This window comes from Euleptes europaea, chromosome 6 (assembly GCF_029931775.1).
Source record: "Euleptes europaea isolate rEulEur1 chromosome 6, rEulEur1.hap1, whole genome shotgun sequence".
NCBI classification, from domain to species: Eukaryota; Metazoa; Chordata; class Lepidosauria; order Squamata; family Sphaerodactylidae; genus Euleptes; species Euleptes europaea.
Window position 1 is genome coordinate 51,389,245 of NC_079317.1, and position 20,923 is coordinate 51,410,167.

Consider the following 20,923-nt stretch of genomic DNA (forward strand, 5'->3'; position numbering starts at 1 on the left):
CTATAGTTATTACATTAAGCACAAAGACTGAAGTAGAATTTAAAATTCATTGTAAACATATGATAAGAGTGATCCAAGTTTGCAAGCAAGGGTGTGTTGGTAAGATACTCTCATAGTCTATATAAGCAACAGCCAATTTAACAGAATTAATGGCTTCAGAAACAGTTGTGCAGAGCAGAAAATTTACAATGCTGGACCTAATTGTTGCCTGCATTCAGAATTTACCATTTTCAATTTAGAATTGACTGATCAGAATTGTCCCACCAACCTTTACACAGTATAAGGAATTTGGTTTTCAAGGTGCAACTCACATTTTGCCAGACCTAATACATTGGGGAAACCCAAAATTAACTTTGAAATTTGTTTTTAAGTATATTTTGAACTATGGGCATTTAATTAGAATTTAGATTGCTATAAAATTTCATATTGTGATACACATGTGGGTGATCTAGTATTCAAACTCGTTTTTCTACATTTCTTTCATCTTTAGCAATAGAAAAAATTGGATCTATTTTTCCTTTGACAGGCAACAAAGTCAATTGGCTAGCAGAGCATGTATCAATCTCATATTTTCCACTGGCCTTTGGAAAACAGAATAGGAAGAGCAATTTGAGGCATTACTTCCATACATTTTTGATTGGTTATTTGCTGTGTTTAGGATAATTGTGGCTTCAGGTCCAGGAGTGAAAGTCAGAACATAAAATAGCAGTACAGTTTAGTACAGTCCAGCTAGGCACATAAGGAGGTTTCTGTGTGCACATCCCTAGTTGGCTTTTAAATTTTGTCTTCACGTTGGTTGCTGACTCCAATTCAGCAGCCAGACTTAACATATACTGCCCTATTTACAAAGCTAGTCAAAAAGGGCAAGAGTCCAGTAGCACCTTAAAGACTAACAAAAATATTTTCTGGTAGGGTATGAGCTGTGGCTCACGAAAGCTCATACCCTACCAGAAAATATTTTTGTTAGTCTTTAAGGTGCTACTGGACTCTTGCCCTTTTTGACTACTGCAAACAGACTAACATGGCTACCCACTGTGAATTATCTACAAAGCTAGTGTTAGACTCATCAGTTGTTCGGGGGGGGAGTGGGGGGGCTGAATGCAGTGGTCCCCAACACCATACCCCTTCCCTGAAAAACAGCAGATCTATGGAATTCCAGCTTTTTAATAAAGAGTTATATGTGTGCAGCCCTGGCCATGCTGATGGATTGTGGCCTCTGGCTGTCATTTCAAGGGTCCATTAAAAATCAATAGAAACAACCGTTCCTGTTCAGTTATCATATGATCATGTAATTGCCTTGTAGTAACTAAATATACACAAATGGGTTCTGTATCTGAACTAAGCTGATCTGTGGTCAGTGTTTGTTAAAGAGAAAGAACAGAAATTGACAACTGTTTTAAAAATCCAGCTCCTAATGTATGTTTTTTTTTTAACCTGGCAGCTATTATTCTGTAAATACCAAGTATTGTGAAGAATTAAGAGGATATACATTGGTTGATCAACATGAAAAATCTCCCTCCATTACATCTATACTTTGTTCTTTTTAGGTGTTCCCTACTTCACTAATGAGCCTGAAGATCTGTCTGTAGTCCCTAATAGTCCCTTTCATATGACCTGTGCTGCAGTTGGTCCACCTGAGCCAGTCACAATTGTCTGGTGGATGGGCGATTCCAGAGTTGGGCATCCTGACATCTCCCCCTCCATCCTCAATGTGTCAGGTAAGACTTTCTCCAAGGATAAATAAAACCACAAACAAAGGATATAGCATTGGCTCATGAGGAGAAGATAAAACCATTTTGCCAGTGTTATGTGAGATGGTTCCTCCGGTGTGTAAAGAATGTGAAAAACAAATGATAGCATTAAGTGGCTGATATACAATGGAGCTCACCAAAGATGCAATTATCGCTAGTGAAATGTCCATAAATCTTTATATAATTCTGTGTAATTTATTTAAGACATTTATATCCTGCTTTTCTGCACAAGGGAACCAATGTGGAATGTGTTACAAAATAGATAATCCAATGAATAAATATATGAAGCTGTGTTATATCAAGTCAGACCATTGGCCCATGTAAGTCAATACTCTCTAGTTTGACTAGCATTAGCAGCTCTTTGTGGTCTCAGGCAGTGGTTGTCTTTCACATCACCTGCTACATTCTTTAATTAGAGTTGCTAGGTATTTAATCTAGGACCTTCTGCAGACCATATTCCCTATGACTGAGTCACAACCCCAATTTTAAGGTTGATAATGAAGAAATTGAAATTGTTAAAAGTTTTTCTAATCCTTGGCTCCATCATCAACCAAAGGGGAGACTACAACCAAGAAATCAGAAGGAGCCTGAGACTGGGGAGGGCAGCTATGAAGGAAATAGAAAAGATCTTTATGTGTAAGGAAGTGTCGCTTGAGACCAAGATCAAGATAATTCATACTATGGTATGCTCCATTACTAAGTATGGATGTGAAAGTTGGACAATGATGAAAGCTGTCAGGAAGAACATTGATTCATTTGAAATGCAGTATTGTAAGAGAATTTTACAGATCCAATGGGCCACCAAGAAGACACAAAATTGGGTTCTAGATGAGGAACTGAGCCTGAAATCTCCCTAGAAGTCATTGTACTTTGGTCACATCATGAGAAGACAAGCCTCATAGGAAAAGACAATAATATTAGAAAAAGTTGAATGCAATAGGAAAAAAGGAAGACCCAATATGAGATGGCTTGACTCAATCAAGGAAGCCATGGCCTTCAGTATGCAGGCCTGAGCAAGGCCTGTTAATGATAGGACATTTTGAAGATAATTTATTCATAGGGTTGCCATAAATTGGAAGTGGCTTGATGGCACATAAAACATGCAAAGTCTCTTGCAATTTTTAAATGTCATTTATACCCCGCCTTTCTCCCCAATGGAGACCCAAAGTGGCTTACATTGTTCTTCCCTCCTCCATTGTATCCTTACAGCAACTCTATGAGGTAGGCTGAGAGTGTGACTGGCCTGAGATCTGAGCTGTAAATCTATTCCATAACTCTGTCATATCTGGCACTTTCATAGGTCTAGGGTAGTATCATAGAGTTGGAATGGGTCATACAGGCCATCTAGTCCCACCCACTGCTTAATGCAGGATCAGCCTAAAGCATTCCTGACAAGTGTTTGTCCAGCCACTGCTTGAAAACTGCCAGTGATGTATATATAGCATATGATCACTATATGGACTTACAGCCATAGAGCAGCTGTGATTCCCTATGGAAACTCAACTTGGAAGTGTTGCAAGTGCCTCATATGGACTGGGACTTTGGCTTGGGAAGAAGAGGTAAATTGGGAGGGGTAACAAATATGGTAGAAGACAGAGCCAGGATACAGGATGATCTTGACAGGCTGAGAAATTGGGCTAAAACTGATAAAATGCATTTTAACAGAGATAAATGTGAAGTTCTACATTTAGGTAGGAAAAATCAAATGCATAATTATAAGATGGGGGAGACTTGTCTTAGCAGTAGTGTGCGTGAAAAGGATCTTTGGGTCTTAGTAGACCAAACACTGAACATGAGTCAGCAGTGTGATGCGGTAGCTAAAAAGGCAAATGGGATCCTGGGCTGTATCAACAGAAGTATAGTGTCCAGATCACGCAAAGTGATGGTATCACTTTACTCTGCTCTGGTTAGACCTCACCTAGAGTATTGTGTTCAGTTTTGGGCACTGCAATTTAAGAAGGATGTAGACAAGCTGGAACATGTCTAGAGGAGGACAACAAAGATGGTGAGGGGTCTGGAGACCAAGTCCTATGAGGAAAGGTTGAAGGAGCTGGGTATGTTTAGCCTGAAGAGGAGAAGACTGAGAGGGGATATGATAACCATATGTCAACATATGTCAAAGTTATGCCTAGTCTGCAGTTTGCTAAACAGATCATACTGATCAGAGTGACAGCTAAGTCATGTGATGATGCTGGTCTGATCCAGTTTGTACAGCCAGGAATGGGGATTTCCAGAATGACTCATCTCAGGTGAACTGTGATTGGTCATGAATGTGTATATAAGTCTGTATAGTGAATGTAAGTTACCTCTTGCTGAAATATATATGCTGGCGGAGCATGCTGTTGCTCAGAGCTGTGAATGTTAACAGCAAAGGACTCTGTGTAAATATTGTAAATAAACTGTACATAGCAGTACTGCGTGGTGTGAAGTTGCTACCAGGTAAACTCCTGAAGTCCAGACAAGCTGTGCGCGACACTTCAAATACTTGAAGGGCTGTCACATAGAGGAGGATGACGAGTTGTTTTCTGTTGCCCCAGAAGGTCAGACCAGAACCAACGGGTTGAAATTAAATCAAAAGAATTTCCATCTAGACATTAGGAAGAATTTTCCAACAGTTAGAGCGGTTCCTTAGTGGAACAGGCTTCCTTGGGAGGTGGTAAGCGCTCCTTCCCTGGAGGTTTTAAAGCAGAGGCTAGATGGCCATCTGTCAGCAATGCTGATTTTATGACCTTAGGCAGATCATGAGAGGGAAGGCATCTTGGCCATCTTCTGGGCATGGAGTATGGGTCACTGGGATGTGTACTGGGGAGGTAGTTGTGAATTTCCTGCGTTGTGCAGGGGGTTGGACTAGATGACCCTGGTGGTCACTTCCAACTCTATGATTTTATGATTCTAGGTGCTCCTGCCTTCCATCCATGCCAGTTTCCCAACCTGAAACAGCACTGTGGGTGTTATTCACTGTGTTAGTACTGATAAAGCTTTAAAAAAAATTGTTATGAGCCAAATGTTTCTGTATCATCATGCCCTGTTGCCGCAGATTAGGGACCAAACCAGTTCATCCAGCCTTCTTCTGACATTCACAGTCATTCCTGAATGTGTAAAAAATGGAGTGGGTTGGTCAGCTATCCCTTTGCCATCTCACTGAGGGCAAGGAAGTCTTGTACCCCTTTTTGTTTAATCCCAAATGGGTTCCAAATTCTCTGTTCATTCTCCATGTGGATTCTATCTAGGCAATGTGGGAATTAAGCCTTGTATGTCCCCAGAAGTCAAATCCTGACATGTTGGCTCATTTCCCCACCCCCCTGCCCCTTTTTTATACCTTTTAAAAGAGCAGAGCAAGACGTAAACAGCAAAATGCATACCAAGAGAAAGAAACAGAGAAAGATAAATGATATTGGAAAAGAGAGTAGAGAGATGAATAAATATGGCAAAAACTTTTCAAAGTGAGCGTGATGTCTCAGATTGTTGTTAGGTGTGACTCCGTAATATGAAGGGGTTGCAGACCATGGTGATTTAGGTGGGTATAAGCTAGAGCTTCAAATTCTCAATCTTTTTTTGAAGCAGAGGTTTTTGCATGTGGAGAAAACAACATCGAAGGAGACTTGAGAGAGAGTTATCACTCCAGGCATTGTTTGCAGAAACATCCCGTCAGAAGGCAATGGATGTAGAATCAAAATAAAGCATATATCAATAGAAATCAAGATAGCCTAGTGAAGTCTGATATGATTAGAGCTGTGCCCTCAATAATCTTCTAAGTGGGCATACCAAACTAATGTCTACATATATTCGTTTGGATGAGACACTCCTAGACCAGATTACAAAGTTCTCAAAGACACGGGACACAGTGGTCACGGGAGATTTCAATTACCCAGATATCCATTGGAAGTCCCAACTCTGCTAAAAATGCAAGATCCAATAAATTCCTGTCTTGCTGACAACTTCATTTCCCAGAAAGTGGAGAGGGAAACAAGGGGGTCTTGGACTTGATTCTTACCAACTGGGAAGAACTGGTTGATGAGGTTAAAGTAGTGGGCACCCTGGGTAGTAGTGACCATGTAATTTTGGAATTTACAATCTTGGAGAAAGGAACAGCTGTACATAGTCAGACATATAGGTTGTACTTTATGAAAGCAAATTTTAACAAACTTAAACTTACGCTGGGTAGAATCCCATGGTCAGAAATACTCAAGGAGAAGGGAGTTCAAGAGGGGTGGGAGTTTTTTAAAAATGAAATACTGAAGGCACAATCACAAACGAGCATTTAGAAAGGATGGATCTGATTTCTCAAGAACAAGTCATGTCAGACTAATCTTATCTCTTTTTTGAGAAAGTTACTACTTTGCTGGATCAAGGGAATGCTGTAGACATAGTTTATCTTGGTTTCAGTAAAGCTTTTGATAAGGTTCCACATAATATTCTTGTTGACAAATTGGGAAAATGTGGTTTAGACCCCAGTATTGTTAGGTGGATCTGTAATTGGTTGACAAATCACAACCAAAGAGTGCTTGTTAATGGTTCCCCATCCATTTGGAGAGGAGTGACTAGTGGAGTGCCTCAGGGATCTGTCCTGGGCCCTGTGTTGTTCAACATCATAGAATCATAGAATCATAGAGTTGGAAGGGACCACCAGGGTCATCTAGACCAACCCCCTGCACAATGCAGGAAATTCCAAACTACCTTCCCCCCACAACTATCTCCCCACCCCCACTTTATAAATGATTTGGATGAAGGAATAGAGGGGATGCTTATTAAATTTGCAGATGACACTAAATTGGGAGGGGTAGCAAATATGGTAGAAGACAGAGCCAGGATACAGGCTGATCTTGACAGGCTGAAAAATTGGGCTAAAACTGATAAAATGAATTTCAGCAGAGATAAATGTAAAGTTCTGCATTTAGGTATGAAAAATCAAATGCATAATTATAAGATGGGGGGGACTTGTCTTAGCAGTATTGTGTGCAAAAAGGATCTTGGTCTTAGTAGACCAATTACTGAACATGAGTCAGCAGTGTGATAATGGTAGCTAAAAAGGCAAATGTGATCTTGAGCTGTATCAAGAGAAGTATAGTGTCCAGATTACTTTATTCTAGGTGAGGTCTGAATTATGTTCAGTTTGGGGTACCACAATTTAAGAAGGATGTAGACAAGCTGGAACGTGTCCAGAGGAGGGCAACAAAGGTGGTGAGGCGTCTGGAGACCAAGTCCTATGAGGAAAGGTTGAAAGAGCTGGATATGTTCAGATTGGCCAAGGATCCTGGAGGGGTGGTTTTTGGTTTTTGGTTTTTGCTATCTTCTGGATGTGGAATAGGGGAGGTGTGGGGGGAGGTAGTTGTGAATTTCCTGCATTGTGCAGGGAGTTGGACTAGATGACCCTGGTGGTACCTTCCAACTTTATGATTCTATATATCAAACCTAGTTATCAACATTCCATCCAATTGTCCCAACATTCCTCCATCTTCTTAAATAGGATAGAAACAGGCTTAATTCTAATGGCTGGGGTTAGTTGCAGAAGGGAGAAGATTTATCTTACACTACAGTAATGTCTATTAATGCACCCTTTTACTTCCATATAAGTAAATAGCTGCAATGTATTCCTGTGAGGAAAAGTAAAATGTTGCTCTTAGGGACAACATTACAGTGTGGTAAATCCTACCAACCCACCCCTGTTACTGAGTAATGTCAACAAGAAGTAATACCCATTTTCTCCTTTTGAAAACAACTCCAGTGCAGAAGGTTAGGCAATATGTTGCAGTGCTCACCTCAGAGAACTGAAGACTCATTCTGGAGGGAGTTGGAGGTTTGCACTGAAACACTTAGTTGGTTTGTGCTGTAAAACCAGAAGCAAGTTGGTAACTTGAGAGGTTTCAATCAGGTAGACACATATATGACAAAGACTTTCCAAATACATTTGTAAAGCCCAAGGCATTCTGTGATTTATTTTGTGCTTATGTTTCTCAGAGCCTGAGGAGGATTAAATAATAAATCTCCTGGACTTAAAATCAATGTTTTCCTCATGGCTTAACTCACTTGTCTTCTTGGGGCTTGGCGTGTCGATTCTTGTCTCTGTAGGGAAGAGGAGGGATCAAAAAGTCAGCCTGCCTGTGCTATCATTAGGTCATGATTCCTGAGGCATGCAACAACAAAGACTCCGGGAGCAGAGGGGAAAAAACTGGTATCAGCAAAGCAGCATCCAAAATAATAAAACTAGAACAAAGTAGAGGGAGAGTCACCATTTTAGTATTTCACCTGATTTATGTGAAATATGTAGATTACATCTCCTTTCAAGCAAGAATGCTGGGTTTTCTTTTTTTGTACCTCGAAAGTGATGAGAACATTTTGGGTGTTACCACAGTTGAAGAGAACAATAGTCATGCTAATATTACTTGGCAAGTCATCTACTTGAATATATCAACTTCTGGTTTCATGACGTAAGAAGCTTTTAAAATGTATCTCGCCATACTGTCATCTTTCATCTTTTGATCTTGAATTCCTCTTCTTCATCTTCATTTTCAATTAAGGCAATACAAGTCGACTACGGACAAGCTCTGCTAGTCCACCTTAGTGCTCAGTTGTAGTTTCAGTTGATATTTTGTGTGTGTGTGTGTGTGTGTGTGTGTGTGTGTGTGTAAAGTGCCATCAAGTTGCAGCTCACTTATGGACCCCATAGGATTTTCAAGGGAAGAGACGTCCAGAGGTGGTTTGCCATTGCTTGTCTCTGTGTAGGGACCCTGGACTGCCTTGGTGGTCTCCCATCCAAATACTAACCATGACTGTTAAGAACATCAACAGCCATTGTATGTTAGCTACATGGCAAATTGAATATAAACTGCACCTTTCTTGTTGGGTAGCCTTTGATCCCATTCTTTTTCATTGTAAATAATTATAAAAGCGGTAGGGCAAATTGCCAATTAGGCCACTTATTGAGAGCCTTGTGTACAGGTCACGTCACCAGTGCTTTATGTAAAAAGGGTAGGGCCCAGGAGCTCAGACCTGACTGGATATTCTGCAGCTTGATTATGGCACTTTGTTTCTAGAGCATTCCAGGCCTTGGGCTGAATCAGATGCAAAGTCCTCTATGGGCTTGGTTGCAGAAGCTGATGCTGGACGTCAGATCTGAGGCACAATTCAGGCAGGAAGAGAAAAACTGATCTTGCATATGCACAGTATGGGGGAACGTGATTTCAAAGCTTGTCACCAACAAGCCTTGGGACAAATTAAGTCCATTTTGTCATCCAGTCTGGATCCATACAGTCTTCTGAATATGACTGTTATTTGGATCATGACAAACTAAAAGGGGGATTGTGTGTTCCGTTTTGTGCAAAAACCATCCATTTTAAAAGCTTTTACTGGAGTAAAAAAAAAAAAAAAAAACACCACAAAAACAAAACACTTTATTTGCTTTTTTTCCTTGTCCACATGGGAAGGGGAAAAAAAGGTTTGAGCAAAATAAACATTGAAAAAAGCTAGAGAGATAGCTGTATTAGTTTGTTCCAGCTAAAATAAACGGGAGTCTTGTGGCACCTTAAAAATTAACAAGATTTTCTTCCAGCATAAGCTTTCCCAGAGTAGAACCCACTTCATCAAACGAAGTGGGCTCTAGACTACAAAACTTACACTGGAATAAAATCTTGTTAACCTTTAAGGTGGCACAAGACTCCGGTTTATTTTAGCTCCAGTTTATTTTAGCTGAAAATAGACCTCTGGAAGAAATAACCACCGCACAACAACTACAACAAGAAACAGCTAAGAACGGAGGAGGGTTGTAATAGCTGTTCTCCATTTTAGATTCTTTCAACATAACCGTATTAGTAACTGGAAAGGTACCAGGGTGCACCCAGACATTCATGCCAACAGTGGCCCATTATGACATGCATGCCTTTTCTAATAAAAGTTTCAGTTCTCAAATGGGGACAAAGTAGAGTTGCCAGGTCCCTCTTGGCAACCGGCGGGAGATTTTGGAGGCGGAGCCTGAAGAGGGCAGGGTTTGGGGAGGGGAGGGACTTCAATGCCATAGAGTTCAATTGCCAAAGTGGCTATTTTTCTCCAGGTGATCTCTATCGGCTGGAGATCAGTTGAATTAGCAGGAGATCTCCTGCTACTACCTGGCAGTTACTAAAAAAAGGCACTAATGGCATATATGAACATCAAGTAATAGTCAATGAAATAGTTGCTAAATCATTTATGAGAACAATGCAAAACTGCAAGGCAATGTAAATAATACAAGCAAAGCACAATCTTTCCAAAGGAAATGAAACAAAATACAATGTCAGAACAGTAATGGTAACAGTATGAAACATTCAAGAGAATAGAGACACTGTGAATGAAAATAGTCTTATCATGAATGTAGACAAATCTTCATAAATCCAAAAGCTAGGAATATGGGATTTCGGTATTAGTCCCCATTTCGCATCATGCTTTTTCAATTTCTGGCCAATTTCTGGAAATTCTGGCAGCTTTTGTAGTGAGATTTACATTCCTCAGAACATTTGTTCTGCAGTACATATATACAATATAACTATGCATATAGAAATATCAAACATAGGAACAAACAGAAAAATAATAGTTACAATAGCAATAAATACACTTACCCAGGAAAAGGACTGTATCCTATATGACAAATTTTAGCTAGTGGATGGCGAAATGTGTCATCTACAGGAAGAAACTTACACCTCGTATAAAAAGCCCTTGACAGGCTCTAATTAGTAACAACCAATCTCAATTGAAAGGACAATGGCAATTTTTACAGTCGAGAAGACCTACAGTCCACTGATAACCATTAAACAAAAATCTATTATTATAAAAAACAACTCAGATCATATTGTATATTAAGTCCATTGGGAGTTAAAGTATCAAATAAAAATATGAAGCGGGCCTCTTGTTGTGATAGTATACGGTCAGCATTTTGAATTTGATATGGTCTATTAGATTTATGAAGATTTGTCTACATTCATGATAAGACTATTTTCATTCACAATGTCTCTATTCTTTTGAATGTTTCATACTGTTACCATTACTGTTCTGACATTGTGTTTTGTTTCTTTTCCTTTGGAAAGATTGGCTTTGCTTGTATTATTTACATTGCCTTGCAGTTTTGCATTGTTCTCATAAATGATTTAGCAACTATTTCATTGAATATTACTTGATGTTCATATATGCCATTAGTGCCTTTTTTTAGTCACTTTCACATTTTGGCACGAGTCTTTCTTTTTGACTACCTGGCAGTTGGCAACCCTAGGACAAAGTACTTTTTTAAAGCACCACTTGCGACCTTCCCACTCCCCCTCACAGGAGTGCTGTGAGTTTCTTCTTGGAGAAGTCTACATTTTCTACATTTGTGTGAAAGGTTGTGAGGGGTATTTACTTCTGAGACAAAAGTACTGTTTTTTTTCGGACCATTGTTCACACAATCCTGTCACACTTTATTAGTTAGTGTCAGCACTGATATTCACTGTTTTTTTATTGGAGGGTGAGGAGATAATTCAAGAGCCATGAGAAGTCCTGGCTGGACCTGGACATTTTCTCAGACATTGCACAAATGTGCTAGTAGAAGGCCACAAGCCATGCCTTGAGTGCACAAACAATAGGGGAGAGGCCAGCCAGGGACAGCAATGAGATCACAGTGGAGAGCAGAGAGCCTAGCACTTTAGCCGCCTGTTTCACAGAGTGCTCCTCCCTTGCATATCATGTGAACTCATCTACAACACCAAATCCTTCCTCTTTTATCAAAAGAAAACCCAATTGACTAGTGAATTACACACAAATCCATGCAATTTTGATCTGCTTCCAGTTCAGCTCCTGACTTGCATATCCAGAGTCTGAGCTGCATGTCAGACATAATTGGAATTCCACTTGAATTTGAAGCCGGGGGATTGTACAGCTGTTTTGTATGTGTTGCTTTCTCATTCTTCCCCTTTTCTGGCTGATTTCCAGGTATTAATCAAAGCACAGTTTTCTCTTGTGAAGCCCACAACATAAAGGGACTGTCTTCGTCTCGGACGGCCACTGTACAAATTAAAGGTGAGAGAGATTACTCTGCCCTCCAAGAGAAAGGTTTTTAGGCCAGGAGGGATACTGTTTGACTGGAAGAGGGGAAAAGCAGGAATAGCTAAGCTGAACAGACTATTCCCCCCTCCCCCCCACCGCTCACACGCACTCATGCTCCGCTCCATGCTCTCAGCAGATGAAATAACATACTGTGCTCACTGTTTGGTATGCAGGCCGGTTCCCCTGCAGCGAAACTGGCAATTAAAAAGCAAACCTCAGCTGACTCAGAAAGGGTATGTGACGCAAGATAACAGATTTTCCTTGAACAGGGGAGAGTCAGAGTAGCAGTGCCATTGGTGGAAGATGGGCTGTGACATAATCTGCAGTAGGTAAATGGTGAAATCTTCCTATTCTTCAGAGACTGTCATCGTTATAGCCCCAGAATCCTTGTCTCTGTGTGTGCGTGCCTTGCTTTGCTCCAATGCACTGGCATCTCATTAAATGCTGAAAACTGGAGGAGGCAGCTCACCAGCGGGGACAATTAAATTTCAGCCATTCCATGGTTTGTATGAGTCCCTGGGCTTTGCAGCTCCAAAACGCTCACTTAAACCATGTCATTTGGAGCCTCATAATTTTTGCTCCCTCCACAGTCACTGCTCTAATATTGTGTTTTCTTCCTCCCTAGCTTAAGAAACTAAAGCAACTACAAGCCTGGAGGAATTCCATTTTCTCTTGGGGAAAATCTGCACTTGAGTTTGCTTGTATTTTTAACTTGCTGTGGAGATGCAGCCACTGCCACTTCATTCCCAAACTCCTCTGACCCAGGAGCTTGTAAGGTTTAGTGAGTTTCCAAAAGCATGGATCCCAGACTCCTCCTTTAAAAATGGGAGGGGGGCTTTCCTCTTCCTGCCATTCTTGGGATCTTCCCTGGACCAGCAACTGGCTGGACACCAGTGGAGCAGAAGGCTGGGATGGACACACATTAGGTGTGATTCAGCAGGGCTTCTCTTATATTCTTTTGAGTACCTTGCACGGTGATTGCGCTGAGGCATTAAGGAGCTATTGCGAACAAACAGAACTGGGGCTGATCTCGGTGTGATGCAGACTGGTGACAAAACGTCTGGCAGTTCAGAGCCTGCTGCAAGCTGCAAAAAGGGGGATTTTCATCCTGCTGCTGAGAGTCTCTGATAAAGGGAAGCTGCCCCTTAAAGCTCCCCTCTTAGCCCCAGTTTGCAGATGTAGTTACAGCCCTTTGAAGTAGGCCATGTGAAAGTGCGGCAAGTGAACCGCGTATGAAGGATTGCTGTGCAGGAGAATGAGGCAAAGCAGATGACAGAGAAGGATCTGAAGGCAAGAGGTAGCATTTTCGGGGAAAGGGAGTGGGAGGCGGTTTCGAGAGTAAGAGGCAGCATGAATGGAACTTCCAAGCCAAGAAGTGGGGGCAGGAGATGAGGGGAGCAGTGAAGGGGCGGATTGGAGAGAACATATGGAGTGAGAAGATTTGGGAGTAAATGAGAGGGGAGAGGGGAGAAAAAGAGGGCCAGAGTGGTGGGAAAGGGAAGGCAGACCTCCAGAGCGTATGTAGCCGAAACAGACAACGAGCTAAGGAAGACCTTGCAAATAACGCTCTAAAATCAAAGAAGCACATAGAAATGTTATCCATTTCCAAGTACAAGTCCTCTGGGTTCTGCTTAAGGGAACTGCAACCAGCAACAGTGCCAGATTTCTGCACCAAAGTGGTGGTTTTAGATTGGTGCGTGTACTCCCCAGCTCATTCTATGCTTCTCTGCATTCCTTTCTAATGTGTCTTGGTGGGATATACGTCCAACTTGTGACTCGCTTCTTTTTAAAATGTATCTTACCGTCCAATATTGGCCTTATGAGTTACACCATATTCATTAATAAAGAATAATCCTCATGTTCTGGGCAAAAGAAAACATTTGGCCCAAGCTTGCCTGTTCAGCTACCAGAAAAACAGCAGGGCTTTAGGAAAAGAAGACATGTTGATTTTTAGACTGTCGGGAGCGGCTGGGACTAGAACTGAGAACTGTGCTCTGCTGGATCTGTGCTCTGCCCAGTGTAATGAGCCATCTGGATTTGTTGAGTGGAAAATCCTTCCTTTGCCCACCCAGGGAGTCAATGGATTTCCCCTAACCTGAATAACAGGCAACTTTGACAGTGTCAGCTTGCAATGCCTTGTACTTGTAACAGCTCACCCGGTGGACTGTCACTTGGTCCTTGATCTTAGGCTCTTGAGTCTCCTGCTTTTCAGCTTGCCAGTTGTCTGTGGGCTTTGCTACATGTTACAAAGTTCTTATGTTGGTTGGTGGAGGACACAAGGACTTTATCAGATGTGCAATGGGAGTTTTGTGCCTTCCAAACATACGCTGATCCTTTTCTGCTGGTGAGTGTGGTACACAAGGAGAAGCAGCTTCATCCTTCCCTCAATGCACCCTTTTCTCATGCTCAGACCACCATGTTAAGCCACTATTGGCTTTGTTGGGTGACTTACATGTAGCCACATAAGTAACATAATTTTTTGCAATGCAGCCAATAGTGGCTCCATGTGGTTGTTTGAGTTTGAGCAAATGATGATTATGAACCAAAAAAAGGCTGGTGTGCATCTGGGAGAGACAAAACCTCCACCAAACATTGGTCCCTTATGTTTTGTGCTTGCCAGATGCATACCAGCCCTTTTTTGCTCATGACCACAGACCCAAGTCCTTGTGTCATCCAGCTACAAAGCTGACAACTTTGTAAGGGTCCCTAAGGATTAGCACCATGGTGGCAGCTGTGGCTTCAGCTTCAATAAATTATTTACTCTTGAGAAGTGTGATGTTTGAAATTTCAGTCTTATATATGGGGCACATTCACAGGGTGTGCCCCATAGAATTTTTAAAAGGAAGACACCGCTGAAGGTGGTAAGATTGATACAAAAGTGAAATTAATGAATGAAGTTTGGTCTGGTTCTAAAACATGCAACTGGTGGTATAAGAAAATGGCACGTGGATATACGTCTGACAGCCCATTCCTGAGAGGAAGGGCTGAGCTGGTGGCTCAAGGCAGTGCCACCACGCCGCCTCCAAAGGAGGATTCACCACCACCCCCCGAAGCCAGAAAGCTGCCCTTACTTCCAGCCCCATGGAACAGCTCCATAGCGTTCCACGGGGCTGTGCCACCTAAAAAGGTGGCATAACTGAAAGTAAGGGCAAAGGGGGTGTTCCTGGCCTGAATGGGGTTAGGAAACTGCCTAAAGGCAGCTCTGTCCCCAGAACGCCCCCTGGAATGCCAGCACACAGATGTGTACTGTCAGGGCGCTGGCGGGAGGCCAAGCTAGTGTCCCAGGGCCACACTGCCACAGCAATGCAGGGAGGCCAACGTGAGCACCCCAACTCCAGCTTCTGTGCCAGTCTTGGCGGTGCAAGTGGTACCGGTGCTGCTGCAAGTGGCACAGATGCCAGCACGGGCCCTTGCTCTCCTCCTAAGACCTTTCGGCCTCACAGCTCAGGAATGGGCTGATAATGTACTGCTTCAGATTACACCCCACTATTGAGTTTTTCGTGAGATACAAGTGGTTACTCAGAAAGAGGAGTATTAACATTTCAGAGGTGTTTGAACTTTGAAGAGTCCATGCAGATAAAGTTTACCTTATCAAGTGGAGACTTAACATTTTTTAACTCAGACTGTTCTGGAAATTCAAGATCCTCCTAACTTAAAATGGAAGTAAGTGAGGATTAATTGCAACTTGTGGCTATCTACCTTTATAAAACAGCATACTATTACGTCTGAGCCCGCTGCTCTTTTGAAAAGAGAAATAATTTAAAAACAAAGAACTTCAGACTGTGACCCTTTGCATCTCAGATTCCACAACAGAATGTTTTAGGAAGTGTCTGTAACAAATGTTCTGTGTTTCCTGTATCTGTTTAGCCACCAAACAGTGAATAAAAAGAATAAGTTATTCAGTGTTAATCAAGGATTATATTAGCATAGCAAGCCACCTCGGTTCATACAGTGATCCATTTGCAACCCACAGGGACCTTATCTAAATCTGCAGGCTGTAGTGTCTGCACATATTACAAATATCTGCTCAGTTCTGCTAAACAGTTTCCATCCTTCTGTTTCAGCTGCCCCCTTTCCACCTCTCAACGTTACAGTATCCCGAATCACCAGCAACTACGCCAGTCTCACATGGGTGCCCGGATTTGACGGCCTTTCCCCACTTCATTCTTGTACAGTTCAGGTATTCAGCATTCACATATACTCCTTCAAAAATAGACAGTGATTTGGCAAAAGGGGAAAGTCTGGAAAGCAAGGCAACCACGAGGTCAGGGAAGAAGGCTTGGGTACCAGCTACAGAGTTGGTGTGGATTGAAATGCCCTTTTAAAATGCCTTGAAAAGGATAAGGTTTGGGTTCACAATGGGATTACCAAACTGAGAAGGTGGAGGAAGAATTCTAGGTGGGTTGATTGAGTTACCAGGACTGGGGAATGGTTCTAGTAGACCTAACAAAGGCTGAGTAGCAGCTTAATGGCATTGTCCTAAATCAGCAACTGAGCTGCTGGGGTAGGCTGGATGATGAAGGTCATTTATGCATGGGTACTTGAACTCATGTTCACCCCCTGTTTGACTTGGTTGTTCCTTGGAGGTCTGCACGTATTTTCCATCCGTTAGAAATGACCTCGCTGCCAGCCCTCACAATGTCCAGATCTTCCTGTTCCTCTGTTAACCCGACTCTTCTCTCTCCCCTGAGCTCAGCCTGGCTGAAATCTCCATGTGGAAGGCAAACCATGGGCCACAGGAATCTCACAGCCAATCACAAAGCAGTGTGTAAAGAGGCAGGGATTCAAACGTTTCCTTCTTCCTCGGGGCTCTTTCTGAGCAAAAGAAAGGCTTTTTAAAAACGAGGCTTGGGTTTCTCCCCCCCCCTTCTTTCAGATTGCTCTGTTTTTTATTTTTATTTGTAAAATGCTTTTTATATGGGAATTGGGTTTTGAGTTGGGGAATCCTCTCTCACAGTGAGCACTGCAAAGTAAGCCAATTACAAAGCAGCATTTAAAGGGGTGGGACTTGATTTGAGCTTGGAGAGAGCTTGGTGCAGAGATTCCCAACTAGAAAGTGTGGGTCTAGCCAGCAACGAACCTCAGGCAAAACTCCCATGCATAAATGACGGAGGGGAGCTCTGTAGCTGCAGGTTATTGTCCAGCAAACTTGAGTCAACCAGTCAAGGATGTGAGGGTGCTTCTGGAGGCTGAGGACAATAGGCTTTAATCAGCATTCCAGCAAGCGAGCTACTCCCATGTGGGAGTGGTCAGAGGAATTCCTGCTAGATCAAGGGAGCCCATTTTGTTATCAAGCTGGATTGCTTAAACTAGGCCTTCAGCAGCTAGGCCAGAGGGTTTTGTGTGGTGTGCAAATATGAAGGCCCCTGTTGGGGAGGGGCAGCCTCACTCGCAGCAAGCTCTCTACTGAGAGTACCTACCTTCATAAGTCACTGTTGTAGCATCGGTTTAAGTAGTGCAGGGTTTCCGTAGCTCAATTTGCAGTCAGAACTCAGATTTCTAGGATTCCAGTCATGCAAAGCATGAGGCTCTCCAGTGGAAGAAACAAGGCATGTGGCTCAGCTTCCCCGATAGGAGTAGCTTTATCAAAACAATGACAGCAGATTGTGCGATCAGCCTTAACTGCAGGCATCAGTGTTTGGCTGGCCTTGCTAAAACATACCCAGCCATCTCAGTCAAACACAGAGCAATGGTTTTTAATGCCGAGCTGTCAGATTTGATTACAGTCAAGGCAATGTCCAAGGAGCAAATCAAGGCGAGGCTGGGTACATAATATCTGCTTGTTCAGTACGTTACACCTTGTTACAAAATGTTAAGATTTTCCTGTTCATTCTGCAGTTTCTTATTCTGGCCAGTGCCAGACACAAAGGGCAGACCACTACAGCATACAATCCAGGTTTATGACCCAATACAAGCTCGGGTCCTAATACAGAGTAATATAATATGTGTCTGTGTTGGCAGCATGTGAGTGAAAGTCACTTCATTGCTCAGACTAGGAATAGCACCACAGTTGTGGCAAATTTAATGATCAAGTTGCAGTGTTGAGCATATGGGCTGAACAAAAGCCGGCACATAGTAGGGTTGATTTGCGATTGCTTACCATGTGTATGGGCTGCTGTTCACCTATGCTTACTGAGCAAGTGGGTTAGTAAACAAGGCTTGAGTTACATGCTGAAATTGTCACACAGCCACTTTATCAAGTTCAACTCTGCTCAACCCACATTCTCAGCAAGCCAAATCAGTCATGTACATTGGTACTCAATATAAACCAGTGGCCCTGTGTGCAGTGCCAAGAATTCTAGGGTCGTCCCTGGCTTAATAAAACAGTCCCCTGGATTCTCCCTCTCCGTTGCCTCAGAGCATGGCGTGCTGTTGCAGTCTGTCTGCCAACCATTCTGCATGCAGCAGATCTGCTTACTTTTTGTACAATTTCTCATGCTGTCGACAGATCAGAATGAATTTCCTCCTGCGTGCTGGAATGCTGAGCTTGCCTCAGCCAGTACAGCCTATCCTCCCTACTTTGCACGTCCAGCAGTGTTAATCCATTTGAGTTCTGAGCTCCTCCCCCAGCTTTCCCTTTCTTTTGCTGTCAATGAAGTTTAAAGGGAAACAAAGTGAGAGTAGTTCAGGTTTCCTCGGGCAGCTAGACTTTCTTCTAAGCTTTGCAGTCCTTTCTACCCCAGGCTGGGAAAAATGAATACAGGGATGTTTCGCTTTCCAATCAGCTGTAGCATGACACTAGTACTCTGTTACAGAAAGCTTTACCTACGGATGGCCACATGTTGGGCATCAGCAATACTATGTTTCATCTGCACTCTCTATTCCACTCTGTGCTCTGATTTTGCTTGTTGACCCATCTTTTCAGATGGCTATCCAGACATGCTCCTAGCTGTCAGGAAATGAATGATGATTATCTTTTAAGGTCTGGGGAAAGGGATTGCTTTTTGGAAAATGAAAGGTGGCAAAGGCATCATGGCCTGTGATGTGCTTACTTCCCCACCCTCATCTTTGTATGCAGGCTTTGTGGGTTTTCAAAGTGCTTTGAACACTTGTGAAAATCTGCTTAATATGCAAAGGTAACGGTGAGTCAAAAAAGGATTGCTCACCCTAGCACTTTTTTCCACCTCTCAGTTTACACTCCATCAAATAAGCAGGGGAAAGGACAGTAATGCAGGAAGAGGTTTTTTTTTTTTTTGGTAGGAACTGCACCTACAGGTAAAATCTAGATTCAGAGACTACCGTGTATAAAGATTAGTTCTTAAACAGATAGACGTAAATGCAAGTCTCAAAAGGCCTTTGTTGAAAATGTATATGTTTTATAAAAAGGATTTTTAAAAGGAACCACCACTCTAGAAATGCTTTGTGCAAATTTTTCCCACTGTGTCTTTGATTTATTAAGTGAATCTTTTTTATATAATGACCAGGCCTCAAATTGTCACTGGATAATGGGGGTTTCATGTTTTACTATTGTACATCTGAGCAAAAACTATAAAATAAACTAAAAAGGAGTCTTGTACAGTATTGAGAATTGCTTTATGTCAATACAGTTCAGCACTAGTATATTTGGGCCCACAGGAAATCTGTAGTAAGTATTGGCTTTAATATAGTCTGTCTTGAGGGCATGCCCACCAAATATGATAAAATGTCCTCAATTGACCATGCTACTGTCTTTTTTTCTGAAGAAGCTATTCTTGAGTTTTGCAATTTTGTATTATTATACAACCTCCAACTATCTGAAGAATTGGTGACTGTATAGCTATGTACTGAAGATAAGCATATACATTTTATGTGAAATTAATGAGATTGCATCTGATTTATGTGTTCATTTTTTTATTTTTGCAACAGGTGGCTGAGCCACAAGAAGAGGAAGAGGTTTTCAGAGAAGTAGTCCCTGTCCCATCCTTTACCTGTGGTTTACCTGGATTAAAGCACTCGACCAATTATAGTGCCCAGGTGCAATGTACAAATGAAATAGGGAGCTCATCTTTTACAGACTCGGTCTATTTTCAGACCTTGGGTTTAGGTAAGAACATAGCAGACAATTGCATGGAATCTTTGGAAGATTTTCCCATATCTTCTATTCTATTTTTTATATTTTTATATTTAAGTTATTTATAGTCCACCTTTCTCACGGGGACTCAAGGTGTATTACACAGAGTGAGTCAATACAATCAACAAAATGGGACGTGCAATAATCAATGAAATAGGATTTGGATCGTAGATCCAACCAGAAGTCTAAAAAACAGAGCTGAAGCAAAGCATAAGTGTTGACATGACACATTAAATGATGAATCAAGTGTGGCCTAATCTGGGAATTGGGGCTGCAGTGACATAAACCAAATAGTTTTGCAAACTTGGTCAACTCCCAGGTTTGCAGAAAAATCTGAAAACCTAAAATTTTTACATTGTGGGTGGTTTAACCTCCCCCCAATAAAAAGTGTTGTCTGCACACATGCAGACAACAGACTGACCTTTGTCGTGGAGAGGAGGCAGTGGTGGAGTCTGGGAGCTGTTCCAGGCCCTGCTGTAGTGGCAGTGGAGTCTGGGAGCTGCTCCGGGTCTGGAGGTGGCTGCGAAGGCTGGAGCCACACCAGGCCTGGTGACTGGTGGGGGATTGGAAGGTGCCGGGGCTGAGCAGGCAAGGGAGGGGAAGGGTGGGGTTCCCCCTGCGAGTCTTGGGGGCCCCTACTTGTAATTATACATTTCTGGAGCACAATACCACTGAACAATTCCCATGGATCCCTGATAAAAGAAAAAAATACAAGGGGCATGTAACCATGTGGATGATTCAAACTATGAATCACTTTGCTTCCTTTCTTTCAGTCAAGCTTGCAGTTTGCAAGTAAACCATATGAAGATTTTCATTCTGGTAATCAGGAGGAACTGCCATTTACACAATTTGTTACAATAAAGAAAAAAGTGCTTTGGACTTCTTAGGACCCTGAGGCATCCTCTGTACAACGTACAGAGAGAATTAGCAATCAGAATATCCAGTTCCCATGGAATTCCACTGAGAAGGACGGAGCCTCTTAGAGCACAGGTGCTCCAAACCCCCATACCTCCGAGAGTTGCTGCTGGGGATGCTTCTTGCTTTCTCCACTCTCTCTTTTTTAAACATAATATACACT

General features: G+C 42.3%; 1 protein-coding gene across 2 annotated transcripts in view; it reads left to right on the forward strand.

Annotated features, from left to right (window-relative positions):
* TYRO3 (TYRO3 protein tyrosine kinase) overlaps positions 1–20,923 on the forward strand; it is a 77,612-nt gene that overhangs the window by 27,181 nt on the left and 29,508 nt on the right. For both annotated transcript variants that reach the window (XM_056850926.1, XM_056850927.1), the window contains exons 4-7: positions 1,548–1,718; positions 11,682–11,768; positions 15,860–15,975; positions 19,641–19,818. In XM_056850926.1, the coding sequence (XP_056706904.1) occupies positions 1,548–1,718; positions 11,682–11,768; positions 15,860–15,975; positions 19,641–19,818 (552 nt within the window). The remainder of the gene's footprint in view (positions 1–1,547; positions 1,719–11,681; positions 11,769–15,859; positions 15,976–19,640; positions 19,819–20,923) is intronic.